Source organism: Molothrus aeneus, chromosome 17 (assembly GCF_037042795.1).
Source record: "Molothrus aeneus isolate 106 chromosome 17, BPBGC_Maene_1.0, whole genome shotgun sequence".
NCBI lineage: Eukaryota > Metazoa > Chordata > Aves > Passeriformes > Icteridae > Molothrus > Molothrus aeneus.
This window is the reverse complement of record NC_089662.1, coordinates 8,353,185-8,375,008: the sequence shown is the minus strand read 5'-3', so window position 1 is coordinate 8,375,008 and position 21,824 is coordinate 8,353,185. Positions and strand designations below refer to the sequence as shown.

At 52.9% G+C, this 21,824-nt stretch overlaps 1 protein-coding gene across 1 annotated transcript; it reads left to right on the top strand.

Moving 5' to 3' along the window:
* The first annotated feature begins 4,712 nt into the window (after positions 1-4,712).
* Positions 4,713-21,824, top strand: HELZ2 (helicase with zinc finger 2). Its single transcript, XM_066561479.1, has 19 exons — positions 4,713-4,999; positions 5,094-5,277; positions 5,660-5,767; positions 6,314-6,837; positions 7,171-7,803; positions 8,927-9,710; positions 10,115-10,190; positions 11,469-14,979; positions 15,802-15,887; positions 16,222-16,353; positions 16,592-16,759; positions 16,973-17,114; positions 17,592-17,708; positions 18,134-18,326; positions 19,119-19,253; positions 19,488-19,706; positions 19,970-20,126; positions 20,632-20,799; positions 21,273-21,824. The coding sequence occupies exons 1-19, from the start codon at positions 4,728-4,730 to the stop codon at positions 21,395-21,397; spliced, it is 7,734 nt and encodes a 2,577-aa protein (XP_066417576.1). The 5' UTR covers positions 4,713-4,727; the 3' UTR covers positions 21,398-21,824.

Sequence of the window (21,824 nt, the reverse complement as noted above, 5' to 3'; positions counted from 1 at the left end):
CCTGGTCCCCTGTCCCCATCCCACTCCCAACAATCTGACCCACATCCCTGGCTCTGATCGAGGGGCACTTGGCTTACTCCAGCGTAGCGCGTTGCCCAACATTCTGTCAATAATTAATGGAGCCAGGAGCTCAGGGAAAGAAGGGCCACCTTCCTCCTGGTGGGACAGGATGGGTGCAGAGCATCGGGATGCAGAGGCACAATAAGCATTTCTCTACCACAGCCGTGCTTCCCCTCGCCATTTCCAGGGAAATGTGATTATCTCTGGCCACAGCACTGCCCTGAAAGGAGCCTGCCAGGGATGATGCTTGGACACAGCGTGGCCTGGCCCTGACCCACAGCGTTTTCCTGAGTGCAGAGGAAATGCCATCAGCGAGGCCATGGTGTGCTTGCTCTGTTTGGGTTTGGTTTGTGGCAAGGCTGGATCAGAGCTGGGCAGAGGGTGTGTGGGGCTGTGTTGGTGCCTGGGAGAGAGGCAGAACTTGCCCAGATGGGGCTGAGGGTACAATAAACCAGCCTCTGTCTGTCATGGTGACTTGTGACCCAGCAGCAGGATGTGAGTGGCTTTAAATGCCAGGCTGAGCTTTTCAGGATCCGTGTGAAAAAGGTTGTTTTTTCTTGAAATATACAAAATTCAGCTTGTAAATCATGGTCTGTGGCTTGCTGGTAAATACTGCTCCCCTTCCGCTCTTACCTGCCCTGAAGCATTTGGATTTTGCCCTGTTGACATCAGTTTTATTCCCAATAGGACAGCTGTCTTGGGGCATACCTCCCCGAGCTTCCTTGTGCTTTGTGTCTTCCCTCCACCCCAGCTTGGAGGATTGCAAAAGTTCCCTTAGCATTTTCTTTTTTTTTTTTTTTCCCTTTTTAAAATTTTTCTTTTTTCCTTTCCTAGTACAAGAGTTCTGTAGAGAAAGAAAAGCTTTAATTTGGCGTCAGCACTAGGGCTGTGCAGAGACTTTGAGCGGGGTTTGCACTTCCTCTTCCCTTCCACCTCCAGACCCAGAGCATGTTCTGGCAGTTTGCTCAAAATCAAACGCCTTCTTAAAAAAAATAAACAGCAAGGAAATTGACCCCTTTAAAGGTGGAATATTCCCTCTTATCTTTTTCCAGCTGGGATGCCCTGCCTACCCATGAATTCCAGTGGCACCCCGGCTGTCCTGCTCGGGATTTAGAGGCAGTTCTTAAGCGTTTAGCCGGGTGGGTCGGTACCGGCGGTGCTGCGGGACCGCGTCTCCAATGAGCTCTCCGGCCGTGGATGTGCCGGGACCGGGAAGTTCGGCTCCCTGTGCACGGAGCCGAGTGCCAGCGATCAGGTTTCGTCCTCTCCCGCGCGTGTAGCTGAGGTTTACTGGAGTTTTCACCAGTTACGGTGTTGCACGGATGTCGCACAAACCCTGAGTGCTTTTCCCAGGAGGGCTCGGCCAGAGGCGGAGACTTCCAGGGGGAGGAAGGAAGGTGGAACTGCTAAAGGGAGGGATACCGAAGTGTTCCCGAAAGCGCCGAAGTCGGTTCCACTGGGAGCGGGCTGCCCTGGCCAGCCTCAGAGGAGCTGGAAGGCTGAGCGTGACCTGTGTCCCGCTCCGGGCGTTCCCGGGCGCGGATTCGGGAACAGCCCGGCCCCGCTGCCAACGCCGCCCTCCGTGTCCCCCTGCCCTGCGCCGAGCTCCCGGGGCAAGCTGAACCTGCCGTGCCTCTGCCCTGGGGTCCCGCTTAGCTCCAGCCCACCCCTGATCTCCCGGGGAAAGCCGAGTGGGAATGCTCCCTTGGAGCAAACAGCCTCCCCAGGCTCAAACGGGAGGGATTTTGGCCCCCACAGGGTGCAGGATTTTTTTCCTCCTGCACTGCAGCCCTCGGAGCAGGCTGTGTCTCCCCAGAGTCTGCCTGGTTCCCGGTGTCTGGGGGTTTTTCTGGTGCTCCCAGCCCGGAGCAGCTCCAAGGGGTCTGCAGACCCCACCAGCACCGTGCTGCCTTTGCTGGGAATCAGAGGCGCATCCCTTGATGCCCTTGGGCATGAGACAGATTGTTCCACTCTCCCTCCTCTCTTCATAGGTGCATATTTTCAATTTTTCCCAAATTATTTCGTTTCAGTGCAAAGCATTTTATCTGCATCAATCAGCAATCAGGCAGCACCAGAGCCTCAGCTATGTCTCCAATTTTTCTTTTTCTTTTTTTTTTTTTTTTTGTAGTAGAACCAGAACAAACAAAGAGCTCCTGACCCCTGGACTACAGAAAGTTTTATTCCAATGACCATGACCTTGTTTCAGCTGGAGGACAGGAATACCCTGGCTGTCTGCTGGCCCCAGCCAGCTTGGGGTCACTGCTCTTCTTTCACTGCCAGCCTGCACTGAATGCTTCAAGTACAGGTTTGGAAGCGAAGGCAGAGAGCTGAATCTGGGTGATTCAGCTCTGGATGCAGAGCTCATGGCATGGCACAGTGGCGTGGCCCAGTGACCCCAATCAAGCCAGTGCTGGCGTGGGAGTCTGCCACGGAATCCCACAGCTTCCCAGAATGGAAACCTGCAGCTCTGCCCAGTGCCAGGCTTGCTGCCAGGCCTTGAGAGATAAACTGAGCGGGTGTTTATCCACCGAGCACGTGTCTGACCTGATGCACACACAGAAGTAGGATTAGATGGCTCCTTCATGGCTCAGCAGCAGGTGGATGCTGTGACACTGGGATGGGACGTGAGGAGCTCTCTAAGGGTGTGCTGGGAATGTGGGTGATGCTCCAACCACTTCCAGCTTTGTATTTGTTGTCTGGAACTCCAGCAGCCTCAGCACTCCCTGCCCACTTTGCCCAGCACCCTGTTTATCCCAGAAAAGAGTAGAGGATACTTAATTAAAAATGCAGAAGCAATGCAAGATTTGCCTTCCTGCTCCATTGTCCACTGGACCTCAGCTGTAAATCCTGCTCTTCCCTGACATTGCCAGAGAGCCAGTCTGTGGTGGCTGCTGGCCAGGAGCCCAAGTTGGGTGCTCAGCACGAGGCCGGTGGCTTTTCTTGGCAGCACCCCCTGCCCAGAAATGTGCCCTGGCATGTTCCCTTCACCCTGACCACGTGGCCCAGCCACCAAACCCTGCAGCATCATTCCCAGGGCTGCTCCTGGCCCCTGGTTACCCAGGAGACTGATGGCAAATACCGGAGCTGGTGGCTGGAAAGGGCAGTGAGCCGTGAGTTGCCTTGCCCGCCGCTAGGGCCGAGCTCTCCCAGCCGGATGTTTACCGAGCTGTCAGCTGGAGAGATGCCGGCCGGCCCCTGTTCCAGCATGCCCATCTCCTGGCCTTGGGTGCTGCAGCCCAGGAGCAAAGAGGCTGGTTGCTTCATTAATTAATTCTAATTAATCTTTTGTGCTACGGGGTGGATGGGCTGAGGGGCTGGAGCTGGGTTCCTCCTGCTCGGCACGGGGCTGCCTGGCCAGCTCGGGGAAGAAAAACAGGATAAAGAAAGAGAAAGTTGGCAGGAGGGAGCCAAGGTGGGGCAGGTGTTGGCAGCAGGAGAAGGAAGTTGGATCATGTCTCCTTGGTCTGGGGAGATCAGTGGCTGCTGTGGGGACCGTGCTGGGCCCTCTGGAGCAGTTACTGCTTTGTCACTTTGGATGGTAAAAATGCTGGTGGTTTATAGGGACATTGGGGACCAGGCTGAGCCCTGCCAGGAACCAGCACCACTCAGCAACCTGATCCCTGAGCAAAACACTCCCCTGGGACCTGGGCTGGTGGGGGAACAGAGCTGGGGGAGAGGGTGCTGAGGCCAAGGTTGCTTGGTTGAGGTTCCTGGCTGTGCCAGTGCCTCTGTGTGCACCTGCCAGGGACTGTCTGATATTTCCTGCTAAGTCACTTGTTCCTTGTTCCTTTGTCAGGCTTCATGAGCTCACACCAATGACCAGCAGGTATGCAGTGAGCTAGGACAAGGCCACTCGCTCCATGACACCTCCTCCCCACGGCATCACCTTCTAAGATCTTCCTGCCATTAATTGCGCCCCGCTCAAGCTGCTGCCAAAGATGCCAACAGCCAACGGCCCAAAGGTGCCACTGGGCAGCCTCCAGCAGCAGCTGGACCTGCTTCTGGTCTGCTCCAAGTGCAGTGTGAAGGAGAATGAGATCACTTACCACCCTCAGGAGGTGGAGCACAAGTGCATGTACGAGATCCTGCTGGCGCGCTGCCGCAGCCGCCGGAGCAAGGCATGGAGGAAGGTGTCCCGGCGGCCCGGCTTCCCCAACCCGGCGCGCTACGCTGTCTGCAGGTACTACGTGATGGGGCTGGGCTGCAGCAGGCACAAGAACCAGTGCACCTTTGCCTGGAGCGCGGAGGAGGCCATGGTCTGGAACTTTGAGAGGGAGCACCAGCTGGAGCGGCGCTGGCTGAAGGCGGCGGTGCTGCAGGCACAGCTGGGGGGCCACCCCGCTGCCACCCCCCACCTCACTGCCAGCGCTGCCAGCGAGATCACCAGCGAGTTCGGGGGGCAATTCCAGGAGATCTGCAAGCAATGCTTTTTTGGCCGCCCCCAGCGCATCACGGTGGGCGGCTGCGGGTGGCTCTGTGAGTCCCACCGCACCTGGGACCCGCTCCTGGTGCACGCGGTGCTGGACAGCCAGAAGAAGCAGCAGTACACGGCCATCCGGCCCTGCCCCGAGTTCATCGAGACGCTCTCCTACTGCCGGTTCGTGTCCCGGGGCCAGCCCTGCAAGCACGGCCCGCAGCGCTGCCAGTACGCCCACAGTGACGTGGAGATGGCCGTGTGGGAGGCCGAGAGGGAGCGTGGATTGCAGCGCTCCGACCTGCTGCCAGCCGTGGGCACCAGCAGCACCAACAGCAAGCCAGCAGCGCCTGAGCCCGTGTACTTCTACTGCCACGTCTGCCTGGTGACCTGCAGCTCGCAGGAGAGCTTTGAGAACCACTGCTCCTCCATCGAGCATGTGCAGATGCTCTCGGCCGACAGCTCCATGCAGTGGGTCCACCGCGCACCACCACTCGGGCTGACCAAGTTCTCACTGTGCAGCAGGTAAGGCGTCCAACAGGGAAGAGGGCAGGGGCGGCAGGGAGCTGCCGGCTCCCTGAGGATCCCCATGCCACCAGGAACGCCTCTCTCCTGACAGAGCGGAGGTGTGTGAAATGGGGAACAGCTGCACCAAGGCTCATTCCAAAGAGGAGCTGCAGGAGTGGATCCAGAGGGTGAAGGTTTCTGTGAAGAAAAAGAAGCAAGCCCTGAAGGATGGGCTCTTGTCCTACCAGGACCGGCTCCTTGCTGAGTATCGGATGTGCTCCAACGAGGTGTTAATTGTGAGTGGTGGGCACAGGGTGGGAGCGCTTTGGTCCAACACATCGCAGGAATTCTTTGGTGTGAGAGCTTGGGAATGGAGCCCACTGCTCACCTTCCTAATGGGGATGCAAAAAGGGATGTGGCATCCTCCTTCCTTCATCTCTTTGGAGCCAGCAACCTGAGAGCCTGCTCGGGGTACCTGAGCTATGCCATGGGTCCTCTTGCTTCCCAAGGCTGCTGCGTGGAGCAGCAGTGGGTGAGGATGGAATATGAGGATGTACTCTTGATCCTTTTTGGGAGGATGTAGCGTAAAGGCAAGGATGAAGATGGCACTGTGGAGGGCTGTGAGCTGTGTCCCTGGGATGCTGCCTTCAGTCCTTCTCCTCTCATGACTCCCCACAGATGGCTGAGCACATCGAGGGTGTCAAAGTTGTGTGTGAGCAGCCTCTGCATGTGCAGCTGGAGGACAGGAAGAAGAAATACCAGTGGCAGTTCAAGGTCCACTCTAAGGTTAGCTCAGTCCTTTGCAGGGTGTTGTTTGGTTGGGGGGGGTTTCATTATTATTTCTGCAAGGGGCAGAAGGATGGGGATTTGGGCATGTTTTAATGAGAACGTGTGCTGGGTACGCAGGAGTTGCTCAGGTGGTGCCTGCACAGGGGCTGTGTGCAGGGGATGCAGCCACTGTGTCTCCTGTCTTGTGCAGTGGTCCTGGGGCAGACCTGGCTGCTCTCAACACCTCCCCTGTATCATCACAAATAACATTCAGCTGCTTTCCTGACCATGATTTTGTGGATATTGGAGGCAAGAGCCTGTCTTCTCCAAAGTAGATTTCCCATTTACTACACACTGGTTGATATTAAACTGAAACCTGAGGTTCTCTGAGACCTTAGAGTAATTGTTGTGTGATTGCATGAGGAGTAAGCTGTGGTGAGGCTGACACAGAGTTTGGTTCCTCTAGCAGCTTTTTCTAGGAAATGCTGCTGGAGCACCTCACCAGCTGCTGGGCTCTTCCCGTGGGCTGCCCTCACTGTGTCCCTGTCTTCTCCTCAATGGCAGATGCACCTGCAGCATGTGGCCCTGCTGAAGCGGGACCCTGGAATCAACTTCTACTTCTCGGGGAATGGGCTTTCCCGGGGCCTGCAGTACCTCTGTGGGGACCACGTGGCCACCGTGTCCTCCTCGCCGCGCGTCGCGCAGGTGGAGGTCAGCGTGGAGAGCTGCATCCTGGGCATCTTCGAGCAGTGGGTGGTCTTTGACTTCGGCCAGCGCCCCGTCCTCATGCAGAAGCTCAAGGTCAGGGTGGGCCGGCGGGAGGCCCCCCAGCACGTCCCCAGCACCAGGGAGAGCGCCCGCCCTGTCAACTTTGTGCGCTGGGATCGCGGCAACCGCATCATCATTCCCAGCATGCCAAGGACTGGAGAAGATGTGGTGCTGCTGGCAAAGTACAAACCTCCTGCTCTGGCACTGGATTACCAAAGTGAGAATAGGGAAGTCGTTCCCATCACCCGGCTCAACTATCGGGAGAGGATGCACAGTTTCCTCTTCCGTGAGGAAGAAGCTGAGCAGGCTCTGATTGCCAAGTAAGTGCCAGGCGTGAACCCTTTTGGAGTTCCTCTTCGCTGGGGACCACAAGTCTGTTGCTAACCCTTGGGGCCATGCTGCTCCTGGGGTCTTCTGTTCATTCTGGGTTGGGTCTTGTTGTGCCTTCCCAGAAAACTGGAAACAAGAAGGATGGCTTGCTGGGTCTCATCCTGTGCCCGTGGATTAGCTAGAGCATGGTTTCTGTCTGTATGTGCTTGGGGGGGCTGGCAGACCCTCTCTGGGTGTAGGTGGCAATCCCCTCTCCATGGAGGAGGGCCCAGCAACTGCCAGATCCTTTCTCTGCTCTTCATTTGGGTGTTTCCTCCTTTCAGACTCAACCTGCGTGTGCTCATCTCGCTGACCCCCATGCTGCAGAGCCTCTCCATGGGGGCGAAGTTTGCTCTCTCTGGGGAGCTGTTTGCTGAAGTGCCTACCCCTTACAACCTGTCACCAGACACGGACGAGGGGTACCTGCTGAGCAGGTCTGTGCCCACCGCCTTCCTGGCGCTTGACCCGCCTGTGGACAATCGGGTTTATGAAGTTTTTGTGGAACATAAAGCCACCACGGAGAAGACCATCTGGCTACAGATACCAAGCAGATGCTGCTCGGAGCTGAACTTCAAGGCAGACACCTCCCACAAGGTGGAGATCCAGTTCCAAATAGACCAGCTGCTGTTCCGGCACTGGCACAAAGCTGTGGACAGCCTGTTGGATGAGAAGCTGGTCCTGCCAGATGTTGCCAGTTGCTCCATCCCCTACTCTCTTGGGTCCCCACAGAGAGGGAACAGCAAGCAGAAACAAGCCATCTCCTTCATCACGGGCCAGCCAACCACCAGCCGGCAGGTCCCACCTCTGCTCATCTATGGGCCCTTCGGCACAGGGAAGACATTCACCTTGGCCATGGCCACCTTGGAGATCCTCAGGCAGCCCAACACACGTGTGCTGATCTGCACTCACACAAACAGGTTAGCAGGGAAGAGGCAGTGAGAACTGTGGGCAAGCTGGTGCATTGCTCACTGAGGGGGTGAAAGGGAGTCCGGGTGTATGAGACAGAGTCGAGCTGCCCTTTTTTCAGTGTGCACTTCAATTGCTTTTTAAATTAAATTAGTTTTTGTTGAATTTGTCCTAAACTGCTCTACTTCCTGCTAGGAGGAAGCCTGGCATGGGTGGAAGGCTCTGTGGAAGAGCCAATGCAGACTTATAGAATCCCTGAATGGTTTGGGTTAGAAAGGACATTACAACTTGTCCTGCTCCAAACCCTTCCCCTAGACTGGGTTGCTCCAAGCCCTGTCCATCCTGGCCTTGAGCACTTCACATATTCCTGCCTCATCATAAAATGGGAATGTGGCTGGAGAGAGAGTTCTCTCCAGCCTTTACTGTGTACTGCAAGAAGTAGAAAGCTGCTGCCTGACCATGCTGGGATAATGTTGTGCTCTAGTTGCCCTTGAAGGCTGTTTGGCTCTGTATACATGCCAATCTATTGACTTTTCCAGGGAGAGTTTGGGGAAGAGAAAATGCAGATCTGGTCTGAATGCCATTGGATCTGCCCTCAGAGAAACCAGGCCAAGACTGTTAAAATTAGAGCAGTTACACTGAAAAGAGTGTCCACATCTGATCCTGCAGGCTGTTACTGCCTGCTTCAGTTTTTAATGCATAATAGATGGTGACTGCTAATCTTAGCCTGTTCCAGGATATTTGCTTGCACAGAAGTTTCTCCTGTAGGTCTTGTCTCACCAGGGGATGGGGATGCTTTGCTGTCAGAGGAGAGCTGAGCCCCTGCACAGCATCAGGGCCACAGCTTTTGTGGGGCACATCACATTTTTCCATAAGAGTGTCAAGAGTTGTCGTAGTCTCAAATACCAACTCCTATTTTAAATCATGCTGTTGAAAGAGGCTGGGAATTGGTGGCTGCGTAGGCACCGGCTCCTTTGTGCAGTTGTGAATGTCTGCTGTGACAAGTGTGGTGTCACCAGAGCCAGGAGAGAAACTGCATGAGCGTTGCAGAATGATGAGAGAGAACTTTGTGTCGCAGAATTCAAGAACAGCACTGATGATTCCTTGATGCTTTTCCCTTTTGCTCCCCTCCAGCGCTGCTGATATTTACATCCGGGAGTATTTCCACAGCTATGTGACCATGGGGCACCCCTGGGCCGTTCCCCTGCGGATCATGTACACCGACCGGCCCGTCAGCACCATGGACCCCATCACCCAGATGTACTGCTGCCTCTCGCCGGACCAGCGCTCCTTCCGCCGCCCCACGCAGGCCGAGATTGACAAGCACCGCATCATCATCACCACCTCCATGCTGTCCAAGGACCTGAAGGTGCCCCCTGGCTACTTCACCCACATCATGATCGACGAGGCCGCGCAGATGCTGGAGTGCGAAGCTTTGGTTCCGCTCTCCTACGCCACTTTAGAGACCCGCATTGTCCTGGCTGGGGACCACATGCAGATAACCCCGAAGCTGTTCTGTGTTGGGGGTGGGCAATCTGCTGATCACACCCTCTTGAACCGGCTCTTTCAGTTCTACCAGAAGGAGACGCATGAGGTGGCCAAGAAGAGCAGGATCATCTTCAATGAGAATTACCGTTCCACCGCCGGCATCATTGAGTTCATCTCCAAGCACTTCTACGTCGGCAAGGGCAATGCCATCCAAGCCAGTGGGAACATCCCACCCCACCCCGAAATTTATCCCCTCATGTTCTGCCATGTGTCTGGTGTGGCTGAAAGGGATATCTCCATGATTTCTTGGCAAAACATCTCTGAGATAATACAAGTGGTTGAGAAAGTGAAGGAGATCTATCAGAGGTGGCCAGATGAGTGGGATGTCCGGGATCTGAAGAAGATCTGTGTGGTCTCCCATGGGACACAGGTACCTAGAGGAATCCTGCATTCCACCTGAGGGGGCTATGTCTGCACTGCTGACTAAAGACTCCCTAAGAAAGACCCTTTTAATCTATTTATTTGTATTTATGCTAGTAAAAATAGGAAATCTGGGGTCTCATGTGCCTTCAGGGTTTTTTTGAGCACTCTCCATTTAGGTAGAGTGTCCTGGGTGGTTGGAGCAGAGATGGTGGGATGGCTTAGTTAAACACTTCTATCAGCATCTTCTAGGCCGGTTAATTCCAGGGCAGTGGCAGCTCTGGCTGAAGTCAGCCCACATGTGTGGCTGCTTTCAAGTAGTTTGGGGAACCTGCAGCTGGGCAGGATGAGGGACTCTGGTGTTTGGTGGGTGGCGTTTCTGAGCTGAGATCTGTTGTGCCTCTTTCTTACCAGGTTTCTGCAACAAGACAAGAGCTGAGGAAAAAGCAGCTACAAGATGTGGTGGTGGAAAACTATGAAAATTTGCCAGGTTTGTGTCTTGTGCAATAGTCCCTCATGCCTGGCTGCATTTTGAAGTCTTCTGTGTGAGAGTCATACACAGCTTTTGCAGTCATGCTGGTGGACATGAGGGTCCATAGCAACTACAGCCACTGGGTAACAGGCAGGGGGAGGAGACACTGGGGCGTTAGCAGAGGAGTTTCCAACATCTTTACATTTTCCTTCTTTTTAACATGCAAAATATTGGGTATTGTTGTGGAAAAATACCTCTCTGGGAGGTGCTGCCAGGCAGAGCTCCCCTGCCCTCTCAGTGCCTCTGCCACCACCACAGCCCCAATTAGGAGGGAGTGCCTGGAACTCCTTTGGCTGATTTCCATATCCTTCTGGTTGGCAGAGCTTTGATTTTGTCTTTTCCTGCGTGAATAAGCTTTCTCACTGAATTAAATCTGTGCCCAGCTGATTACTCATTTCAAATATATGGACTTTGCTTTGTAGGAGGGTAGAAACCCTGTAAGTGCCATCCCAGAGACTTGACTATGTGTGAATCATGTGAAGCCCTAAGTACCAGTGAGGGAGGCTAGTGACAGAAGGGAATTGAAACCAGGATGGGTACCAATCATAGAACAGCTCACTAGAGGAGGAGTCTCCTGCTCTGGATGACAAGAGGCTGGTTTTATCCTCAAGGACTTAATTTATGACTCATCCGTGTTTGTTTTCTTTTTTTTTTTTTTTTTTTTAATTTTTTATTGTGCAGCTGGGACTCCTCGTGGTGAGAATAACTGACCCCAGGGGGTGTTTGTGATCTCCACACCCTTTCTTTGCAGCCTCTTCTCAGCTCTGACATCACTAGGATGCCTCTTGTTGGTTGTTATTTGTTTTGTGATCAGCAGAGCTCTTCCTGAGGGGAGAGAGGGATCCTTGCAAATGATCACTGCTCTTTTTCCTGCAAGACCCTCAGTTCCTCAGGGAATTTGAGATTCACAGCAAACTCTACCTCTGTTTGCAAGGAGGGGCTGCTGGTGGCACTGGGCATGCTGGGCTACTCTGGTGCAGTGCTCTGCCTTTATCCCATCTCCAGGCTGTGCTTCCCTCCCTGGTGTGTGGGTGGTGCTGCCTGTGATGTCCATCCTGGTTCATGCACAGAGGATCTCAGGATCCCCCTGCTTTACTCACGTGGGGTGACCCCCATGTTTCAGCCAAGCAGGGTTACATCAGTCCATGTCCATGTGACACAGACAGGTGTCAGCTAGGCAAGGTCTTCCCTGCTGGGATCCAATGAGTGACTTTTCCCTTGTCCCCTCTGGTGCAGGGCGTGAGTTTCGGGTCATCATCATCAGCACGGTCCACACCAGCGAGAGCCTGCGCGTCTCAGCCTCCCACCACCTCGAGTTCTTCAACGAGGCCAGAGTGCTCAACACCATCATGACCCGGGCTCAGTCGCTGGTGGCTGTGGTGGGGGACGCCGTGGCCTTGTGCTCCCACGGCCAGTGCAGCAAGGTGTGGAAACGGTTCATCCAGCAGTGCATTGACAAGGGGAGCATCTTCCCGGAGAGCCTGACAATGGCTCAGATCAAACAGGCTGCGTGTGACAAGGAGAGCTGGAGCAGGAGCCTGGAGGGGGATGAGGAGGACAGCGACGCAGACTCCTCGAGCTCTGAGGACGAGAGCATGAATGCTGATGATCCCATCCTCCAGGAGCTCTTAGATGAGAGCAAGAACATGCTGGTGACAGTGTCTGACGAAGGGCTGCTGAATGTGAAGGCTGAGGCTTCAAAGCAGTGGAAAGACAAGCGGGAGTATGTCAGCTTCTCTTCTCAGATGATGCAGCAGTACCAGCATATGCACCCCCAAATGTACAAGAGGTGTGAGCTGATCAAAGAGGGCTTTGACAGAGCTTCTGCCTTCACCCTCAATGACTCCCCTGCCATGAACATCCAGATCAAAGGCAGAGTTAACTGTGGGACAGCTTTCACGGGGGACGAGGTGCTGGTGGAAATCCTGCAGAACAGCACAGGTGATGCCAGCAGCCACCGCCCACAGGGGAGGGTGGTGGGCATCCTGAAGCGTGCTGAGAGAGAACCGACCTTCGTCTGCATGATGGATGAGTTTGATCCCCGTGTGATGATACCCATCGATCCCACTGTCACCAAAATATTCGTCCCAGGGCTGAAGGAGAAACCCAATGTCATCCCCATCCGCAAGCTTGTCAATGGGCAGTACAGAGTGGTCAGCTGTGAGAAGATCAGCCAGGAGACAAGGAGGTGCCAGTTCTTCTGTGTCCAGGTCATCTCCTGGAGGGAAGGATTTTACTACCCTTTGGGGATAATAACAGAGATACTGCAGGCAGCACTGACTTTGGAAGAAGGCTTAAAGATCCTCGCCTTGGAGTATGGTTTGGAGAACAAATACCCAGCTGCTGTCACCAAAGAGTCAGCCAAATACACCTCCAACAGCAACATAAACCTCACCAAGGAAGCTCGGAAGGACTGTCGGAATTACATGACCTTCACAATTGACCCCCAAGGTGCCAGGGATTTGGACGATGCCATCAGCGTTAGGGATCTTGGGCGTCACTATGAGATTGGGATCCACATTGCAGATGTGGCTGGCATCATTCCCAAAGGCAGTGCCTTGGACCTGGAAGCAAAGAAGCGGGGTGTCACCTTCTATGCTCCCAAGCAGGAGCCTCTGTGCATGTTCCCACCCAAAATCAGCCAAGATGTCTGCAGCCTCCTGCCGCAGAAAGAACGACGGGTGATCTCCTTGTTTGTCACCGTAGAGAAGGAGACTGATCAGATGTTAAAGGGAATCTTCACCATCTCCGTGATCCGCTCGGACAGGCAGCTGTCCTACGAAGAGGCAGAGCTCTGCATTAAGAATTGCTACAGGGGAGCAGCAAAGGCCCTTCGTTTTGATACCCTGGAGGACTGCATCGCTGTGGCTTATCACTTCTCCAGGATCCATCGGAAGTCTCGGCTACAGGAGGACTGTTTCTATGACCGGCTGGATGAGGAAAGTTCCCCAGGTAACAGGGGGTCCCATCAGATGATAGAGGAGTTAATGATCATGTTCAATAGTTTTGTGGCTGAGTTCCTCACCAACCAGGAGGTGACCAGAAATGTCACTCCTCTCCGGTGTCAGTGTGAGCCAAGTCTTGCACAGCTGTCACACATGAAAAACAAGTACAGCCACATCATTCCTTTGTCCATTCATCTCTTACATCACCTTGGAGAAATGCCTCCTGCTCAAGACTCCCCTAAAAATGTGGAGTTCAGTCTTCTGGGCCCCATCTGGGAGCACCTGCAGTCAGCTGCTAATGCCCGTGACTTCCAGAAGATGCTTGACCTCGTTGTCACTGATGACATCCACCCAAAGCTGGCCCCTGTGGTCCTGGAGTTCAGGAGACTGCTCAGCCGCTCCTACTTCTGTCGCTCCAACTCCACCGTGCAGTCGAAGGCAGGCCATTACTCCCTGCACGTTGACTCCTACACCTGGGCCTCCTCTCCCATCCGCCGGTATGTGGATGTCGTGGTGCAGCGGCACCTTCACTCGGTGCTCCGCAAGAAGCCCCTCATCTATTCCGTGGACGACATTGAGTTTCTCTGTCACGACTTCAACAGGAAGAATAGCCAAGCGATGACGTATGAGAAGAGAGCCCACTCCCTGCAGATGGCCAGCCAGCTGAAGGACCAAGTCCTGCAGAAGATTGCCTTTGTGGTGGATATCGAAGAGATGAGCAGGTTTTTTAAAGCCCTGTTTCCCCTGAACAACGAGAGTCTTCCAGATCCGCAGAGAATTAGCTACAGGTCCCTTCAGCTGATAGAGCAGCCTGTGTTCATCCAGCAGCGGAGCAGCATGAGGCTGACCTGGAAGAGGAGGATGTACTCTGCAGAGACAAAGGAGCAGAGCCTGCGGGAAGGACCCCTCTGTGACAAGAGTGTCACCCTCTTCCGCACCCAGATGTGGCAGGAGGTGCTGACGGCCATCAGGAACGAGGAGTTTGACAGGGCCGCGTCCCTCCTGCGGCAGAGCAAAGACCTCTACCACCGGCACATAGGCTGGGTGAGGAAGAGCTCCTGCTCCCACTACATGGAGCTGTCCCTGGAGCTGAGTGCTGGCGACGCGTTGTGGTTCCAGCTCACCACCGACGTCAGCCGCGGCTTCCTGGTGCCCTTCGTGCAGCTGTGGTGTGTGACACCGGGCTTTGAGGTCTGCCTGCAGCACATGGAGAAGCCAATCGACTGCTTCTCGGCCTACGCCACGCTGCAGTCCAAGGATAAGTACAAGAACACGACGGAGTACAACAAGGTGTGGATGCCCATGAGTGCCATGGAATCTGCGTCGTGTGCCGTGGCTGAGAATGACTCAATTGTCCTCCATGATATTAAAATAAAGTGGGCAAAGCAAAGGACGAACAAAGGACAGCTGCAAGGGAGCTTTGTGCTGAACAAGAAGTGGTTGGAGGACTGCTCCATTGAAGTGGACTTCTTCCACTGTTACCTGTGCATTCGTTTAGGTGGACTGAAGCTTCCCAAGAGCCCTCAGAGCGATGAGGAATGCCTCAGCCATGGCCTCCAGAACCTGTCTTTGCTTGACAATGGCAAATCAGAGAACAAACTTGTGGTTGATCCCGATACCTACACCTGGGTGGCTCACGGGGTCACGGAGGAGTTCAACGATGATGAGAAGTTGGACAGGACTGGTCAACAGACTGTGAATTTTTACATCCACTATATGTCTATGGAGACCATCCCTGTGGAGATTTCACAGGATTCTGCAAGGTTCACGGTGGAGCTCATTCCAAAGATGCTGCCGGACATGTAAGTGGGCTCAGCAGTGTGCTCTGGTTAACCTGGCTTCCCACAGGACCCCTCTACTGCACCCCCATGGGTTTTCCTCACTGCTGTGGCTGATCCCCTGAAAAACCTGCTCTTATCCTTGCTCTGACTGGCCATACTGTTGGGCTGTGGGTCTTTGTGGGGGGTGGCAGCACCCCTCGTGTCTGTTCTCCAGAGTGTCTCATGCTCTTCTGGCTGTCCCTGAGAATGGGGAAATAGGGGAAGGTGGTGAAATTTCCCTGAGCATCTGCTTCTTATATTACTGCAATATGTGTTTTAAAGGCCAAGTGAAGCCCTGGAGTGGGATTTGCTTAGTGGAAGGGTTCCCTGATTTCCAAATCATTCCCCTTTGTTGTTGCTGCAAAGAAAGTTCTTCTCTTTTTAAATCAGAGCTGGTGTCTAGTTTGCCCTTCCTTGTACACAGCACAGGCTGCTATGCACCCACAGTGCTGTAGCATTCTCAGGGCAGAATGTGCTTCCTTTTGCATCGTGAATTTTAGGAAACATTGGAAGCTAATCCAATAAAAGGGTGTGGGCCATAACAAAACAGACTTGGGACAGGAGTTGTGTTCCTTGTTCTCAACATCTTTGCGGGCTCAGCTTTTCAGTCAGTTGAGAAATGGTCCCAGATGCAGAGTAGCAGAATAAGTTTATGTTATTTGTGGTTTAAGTTCTTTATGGAAGGAGTTAATGCAACAACAAAGAAGAGAGAAAGAATAAGTAAGGCAGTTAAGCAAAGCTGTATTACAACTTTTGCTATTTTATGCTACATTCCATTCATTCCTATTTTTCCTTGTCTGTCAGACGGAAAGAAAAAGCAATTTGGAGGCTCAAGTATGCATCTGACCTTGCTATAAGGATTGCCCTTGGCCACGAACCTCCTCAGAAACGTAAGTGCAAATATTAACCTTTGTTACCTTGTGGCTATTTACTTCTGGCCAGGGAGGTGCCCTGGCAGTTTCTGTGGGCCCTTGTCCGCAGGGGTGATAGGGGTGATGCTGCTATGTAATTTGGGATGCCCTGCTGGTGGCTGGCACAGCTGAGATTGTCATCCCCAGGACTCACAGAGGTGGTTCATGGGCAGAGCATCTTGGCATGGGACAAGGATTATTTCTAGGTGGTCTTGTAATGGACCACCATCACTAGGTACCTGCTACACCCTCTTTCTGTGCTGCCCTCAGTAACCTTCTTTAAATTTGTTTTCTTGGCTCTTTGCTCTAACAGTGACAAAATCCAAAATCCTGCAGCAAAAATCCTTTGATATCCCTGGCAGCAACTGGAAACTTAACAAGAGTCAGAACCAGGCTGTTCTGGATGCTCTAAAAAAATCCTTCATGCTCATCCAAGGCCCACCAGGTAAGAGGGGACAACAGAATACACCTGCTGTGGTGTAAATGGCAGGTGAGAGGTGATCTGCTGCTTTCCATTGGACCCTTGGTGAGCCAGGAGAAGGGAGCATGGGTTGGCATCACCCACAGCTGTGCAAGGCAATCCCCTTCATTCTTGATTTTATTTCGTGGCTGATCAGCTGGATGCAGGTGCAGAGCATGAATGTTGTAGTTAAAATGATCTCAGCAAATTCCTTTTTTTCTAGGCACAGGGAAGACCGTTGTTGGAACTCACATTGTCTACTGGTTCCATAAACTGAATGAGGAGAGTGTTGAGAAGGACAAAACACCGTACTTGGAAGAGGAAAAGGACAAGAAGAGAAAGTGCATCTTGTACTGTGGCCCATCCAACAAGTCTGTTGATGTTGTTGCTGGTAACTATCATCTTTTAAGGCCCTGAAGTGGCTAGTACTGGTGGGAGGGAGAACGTGGTGTGGAGGGGCCCAAAGTGGGGCTGGTCCTTGCAGAAGACCCTGCACTGCAGGGCAAGGACCGGAGATGGGATGATGAGAGAGGGACAGGGAGAGACAGGCCTGAGCACCACCAGTGCCTGGTGCTGTCTGAGCAGACCTGCCCTCCTTCTCCAGAGATGCTGCTGAAGATGAAGAAGCTGAAACCACTGAGGGTTTATGGGGAGGCCATTGAGACGATGGAATTCCCATACCCGGGGAGCAACCGGAACATCTCCCGTAAATCTCTACGGGATGCAAAGCCAAAACGTGAGCTCAGGTAGGATGGCATGGCCCTGCAGGCTCCTAGGGTGCTGGGGAGAGGTGGCTTCTGCATCAGTAATGCTGAGCAAACCACAGCAAATAGTTTCATTCCACCACTGCAGAGCAGCACTATTAACCTGCTTTCTAATTAATTTGTAATTAATTTTTTTAAGTGAGTGTGTACACTCTAATGTGGCACCTAGTCAGGAAATCTAGGTAGTTGAAAAGTCTCTAGATGTTTTCATCTCCTTTTGGAACAGCCCTGAACATCTCTGACTTCATTCCTGCTTGCAGCTGCTAAAGGGAAGTGCTTGAATTTTATGTCCTCGAGGTTGAATTATTTGGTCTACAAAGATGGGAAAGTTTGGCTGTGAGTTTTTTAGCTAATGGGGTTTCTCCACGTAAGCAGGTGGTGTGGTCTGCTTCACTGTAGAAGAAATTACTCAGGTCTCAGTGTTGAGGGAAAATATTTATATATTGACTCTTTATTCAGTGAAATAATCCTGCACCATCGCATCCGGCGGGCGCCCAGCCCCTTCTGGCAAAGGATCTGTCACTTTGACACTCGGGTGAGGAATGGAGAGGAGATCACAGAAGAAGAAACAAAGGAGTGAGTAGGAAGAGACCCTGGTGAGAGATGGCTGACTTTGGCTGTGTGCCACCTCTGAAGCACAGATTAATAAACTGTGTGTTCAGAATAATGATAAAAAGCGATGAGCTTGAGGTTTCAGCTACAGCACAGAGCCTCAGAATCACTTTTGCACTGGTGCTGTTGTCCATCTGGACCAAAAATTCCTCTTCTGCCCGTGTGACCCTTGAATCCTTCACCTGGACCCCCTGCCCTGTTGAGCTCAGGACAAAGTTAATTTCCTACAATGTCCATCCAAAGCCCTTTTCTGGGAACACCAGCTCATCCTGGGGAGGGAGGTGAAGCCATAATAATTTGGGAAAGCACAACCTCTGCCTGGTTCCCACGTGAGGAATCTGGAGGTGTTTCCCTTATGCATAACCTGGTGTTTTCTGCATCAACACTAGGTACAAAGGTTGGTTGACACAAGGTCGTTCGTATCAGCTGGCGCATCACGATGTCATCCTGTGCACCTGCTCTGTCTCATCTGCTGGCGCCCTGGAGAACCTCAACGTCAAGCAGATAATCATTGATGAGTGTGCCATGTCCACAGAGCCCGAGACCCTCATCCCCTTGGTCTGCCACGGCCGTGCTGAGAAGGTATGTCCCTGCCAAAGACGTGTCTCTGGGACAGCTGCTCAGGGCTCTCAAACCCTTTCCATCCCTTACCACACTGCTCTTACAAGACCTGTTAGGATTTTAAGGTTTGTGCTTCTTTATGGGGTGGGTATCGCTGCCACCAAAAAAATATTCTGGCCCAGGTACAAAGTATTAACATGACAAGAAGCATCGACACAGTTTGGGCTGTTCAACCTGGAGAAGAGAAGGGCCCAGAGAGACCTTAGAGCCCCTTACAGTGCCTAAAGGAGCTCCAAGAGCAATGGAGTGGGACCTTGGACAAGGGCATGGAGTGACTGGACAAGGAGGAATGGCTTCACACTGATAGAGGACACAATTAGATTGGATATTGGGAAGAAATTCTTCCCTGTGAGGGTGGGGAGTCTCTGACACAGTTTGCCTAGAGAAGCTGTGGCTGCCCCATCCTTGGAAATGTTCAAGGACAGGTTGGATGGGACTTGAGGCAACCTGGGATAGTGGAAGGGGTCACTGCCCATGGCATGGGGTTGGAACAAGATGAGCTTTAAGGTTCCTTCCAACCCAAACTATTCTGTGCCTCTAGAATTCTATGGTTCTTTTTGTTCCTCCCATCAGATGGAAACATTATCCAGGACAGCATCTTTATGTCACGTCCAATGTGGTCTTTGGCTGAGGTTGCTGTAAATGTAACATAAATAAGTAGCACCAAATATCTGTGTGCAAACAGCCTTCAAAGAGCTGATGGCCTTTGCAGTGGCTCCACCTCGCAGCTGAGGTGTCTGCTCTTCCTTCCAGGTTGTTTTGCTGGGGGATCACAAACAGCTGAGGCCGGTGGTTAACAATGATGTCTGCAAGACCCTTGGCATGGAGACGTCTCTCTTTGAGCGCTACCAGGAGCAGGCCTGGATGCTGGACACGCAGTACCGCATGGTGAGGCCCTCCAGTGGATTGTCTTCTCTCCATCACAGAAAATCCAGGCTTGCCTTAAGCATTAAATAGTCTCCATTAGTGCTTCCCCTTCCTAGACATAGGATTATATGTAGGAATATGCCAGTGCCAGCTCCAGCAGAATGGCACTGTTTTGAAGCCTGCCCAGAAAGATGCTGCAGGCTGAGAAGTTCATTGGGTTTTGTTCACCTCAGTTTCCCTCCTTTTCTCTGCCAGCACAAGAGCATTTGTGAGTTCCCATCCCAGGAGTTCTATGAAAAGCGGCTGACAACATGTCCCCAGCTAACTCGGAAACCCAGTGTGCTCCACCACAGAGACAACAACTGCTGCCCCATCATCTTCGGGCACGTGGAAGGGAAGGAGCACTCCCTCATGATTTCCACTGAGGAAGGAAACGAGAACTCCAAAGCTAACCTGGAGGAAGTGGCACAGGCGGTGAGCAGGGCCCTGGGGAATTGCTGGGGATGCAGAAGGGAGGGAGTTGTGCTGGAATTGTGGAGGGATGATAAAGATGATAAAGATCAGCAGTGTCTGCCTGGTGCCTCCCGGGTCTGGAGCACACCAGGACGCCCCTGGGCAGAGGCAGGTGTAGGGCAAGGTGATTGCAAGGCAGGTGCCATGGGTGGCCCGGGGAGGGGCGCTGGGGGGCTCTTCCCTGCAGCCCCGCTCCCAGGTGAGCAGGACGCTGGTGTCTCCAGGTGAGGATAGCCAAGCAGCTGACACTAGATGGCACCATCCGGCCGGACAGCATCGCCATCCTGAGCCCCTACAGCGCCCAGGTGTCCGAGATCAACAAGAGCCTGCAGAGGGAGGGCATCCGCGGGGTGACCGTCTGCACCATCACAAAGAGTCAAGGTGAGGGGACAGCAGCGGGAGGGTTGGGCCTGTCCCCTCCTGCCTTCCTGAGGAGCTGCTCACAGAGACAGTCCTTGAGCAAACGCTACCCCAGGGTCATTGCAGCCATGGAAGACCAGATTTCTGGGTGATTTGTGATTATAGTAAATCCTTTGAAAGCCTCCAGAGTGCTTGGGCAGGGTGAGGCTGCTGAAGGCAGGGAGGTGAAGGATCTCTAGTGGAAGATTTCTAGTGAAAGGTTCCCTGCCCATGTCAGGGAAGTTGGAACACAGAATGTCCCTTCCAAACAAAACCATTCTGTGATTCTGTGCTTCTATATCTGAGAAGGGTGTTAGAGAACTGCCAGAAGACATTTGTTCTCTTTGGAAAGCAATGACCAGAAGTCCAAAGGCCTCCAAAGCTGGAGAAACCCAGAGGGTAGCAGTAGAGAAATGAGTGTCCTGTGGGGTAGAGAAATGGCCAGATGCTTCCTTCTAAGAAAATCTGGTTTGTTTCCACTTTCTAGGAAGTGAATGGAAATATGTGATCCTGTCAACTGTACGCTCCTGCCCCCGGTCTGAGATCGATAGGAAGCCCACAAAGAGCTGGCAGAAGAAATACCTGGGGTTTGTTACTGACCCAAACCAGGTCAATGTTGGCATCACACGAGCTCAGGAAGGACTCTGCATCATAGGTTGGTATCCTTGGACCATGCACAAGCCTTCAGGGGAATAGGATTCTTGGATAAAGGGATGGTGATCCAAACTATTACAACCAGTGATCGTGCTTTATTCTTCTGCTCTTTAGTCTGGGATTTTGAAACTGGGGAATCTAGGCAAAGCAGGGTTCATTCCCAGCTTGAATACAGCAAATATAGTTAGTTTTTCTCACCCTTTGTTTTGGACTGTGTTGTTTCTGTTGATTTCATGCTAGAACTCTGTCCTAACAAAAATCTGGCTGCTCATTTTGCTCCTAATCATGCAGCTGTAGGCTGTGATGTGTAGGGAAGCTGCTCACAGATATGACAGCATGGAACAGGGAGCTGGGATTTCACAGATATCCCCCTGCAAGTGACCCAGCCCTCTTAGCTAGAGGTTATAGCCAAAAATGGTATCAGCCAAGCCTCTTCTAGCCACTCACCTGCTGTCCCCATCCTGCTGCCCACAGGGAACCGGTACCTCCTGGAGTGCAACCCTTTGTGGAAGAGACTGGTCCAGCATTACTACCACCACAACAGCTGCACTACAGCCCAGGAGATCCGTGTCAGGAGGACCCCAGCCCTCTCCCGATGAGGAAGGGCCCTCTCTGTCTGAACTGCATTATGTGTGCCTTGGAAAGGACGAAATCTTTCCATTATTCAGTGACCTACGGAGCCAAATGCAGCGGGGGATCTGGGAGCTTCCCATGACAACTCAGCTTCAGCGTCTGCTTCAGCATCTTGAGGTGTTTTTAATCAGTGCAATCCTGGGCAGGAACTTTCAATTATAGCAAACCAAAAAGGCATTGGAAATAGATGATGGGCATGTGACTTTACTGATGATGATACTATTTTTGTAAGCAAGCTGCTCAGCAGAGCCCTCATCCTACTGCAGCTGCAGTTTGGGGGGACCAAATATTTACTCCAGCTGTCAGGGTTGCACTTTGGGGATCAAATGCTCGGTCTGCTCATTGGGGGGGAATGACTGCACGCAGTGGAGCAGCACAGCAAGATGCTGTTTG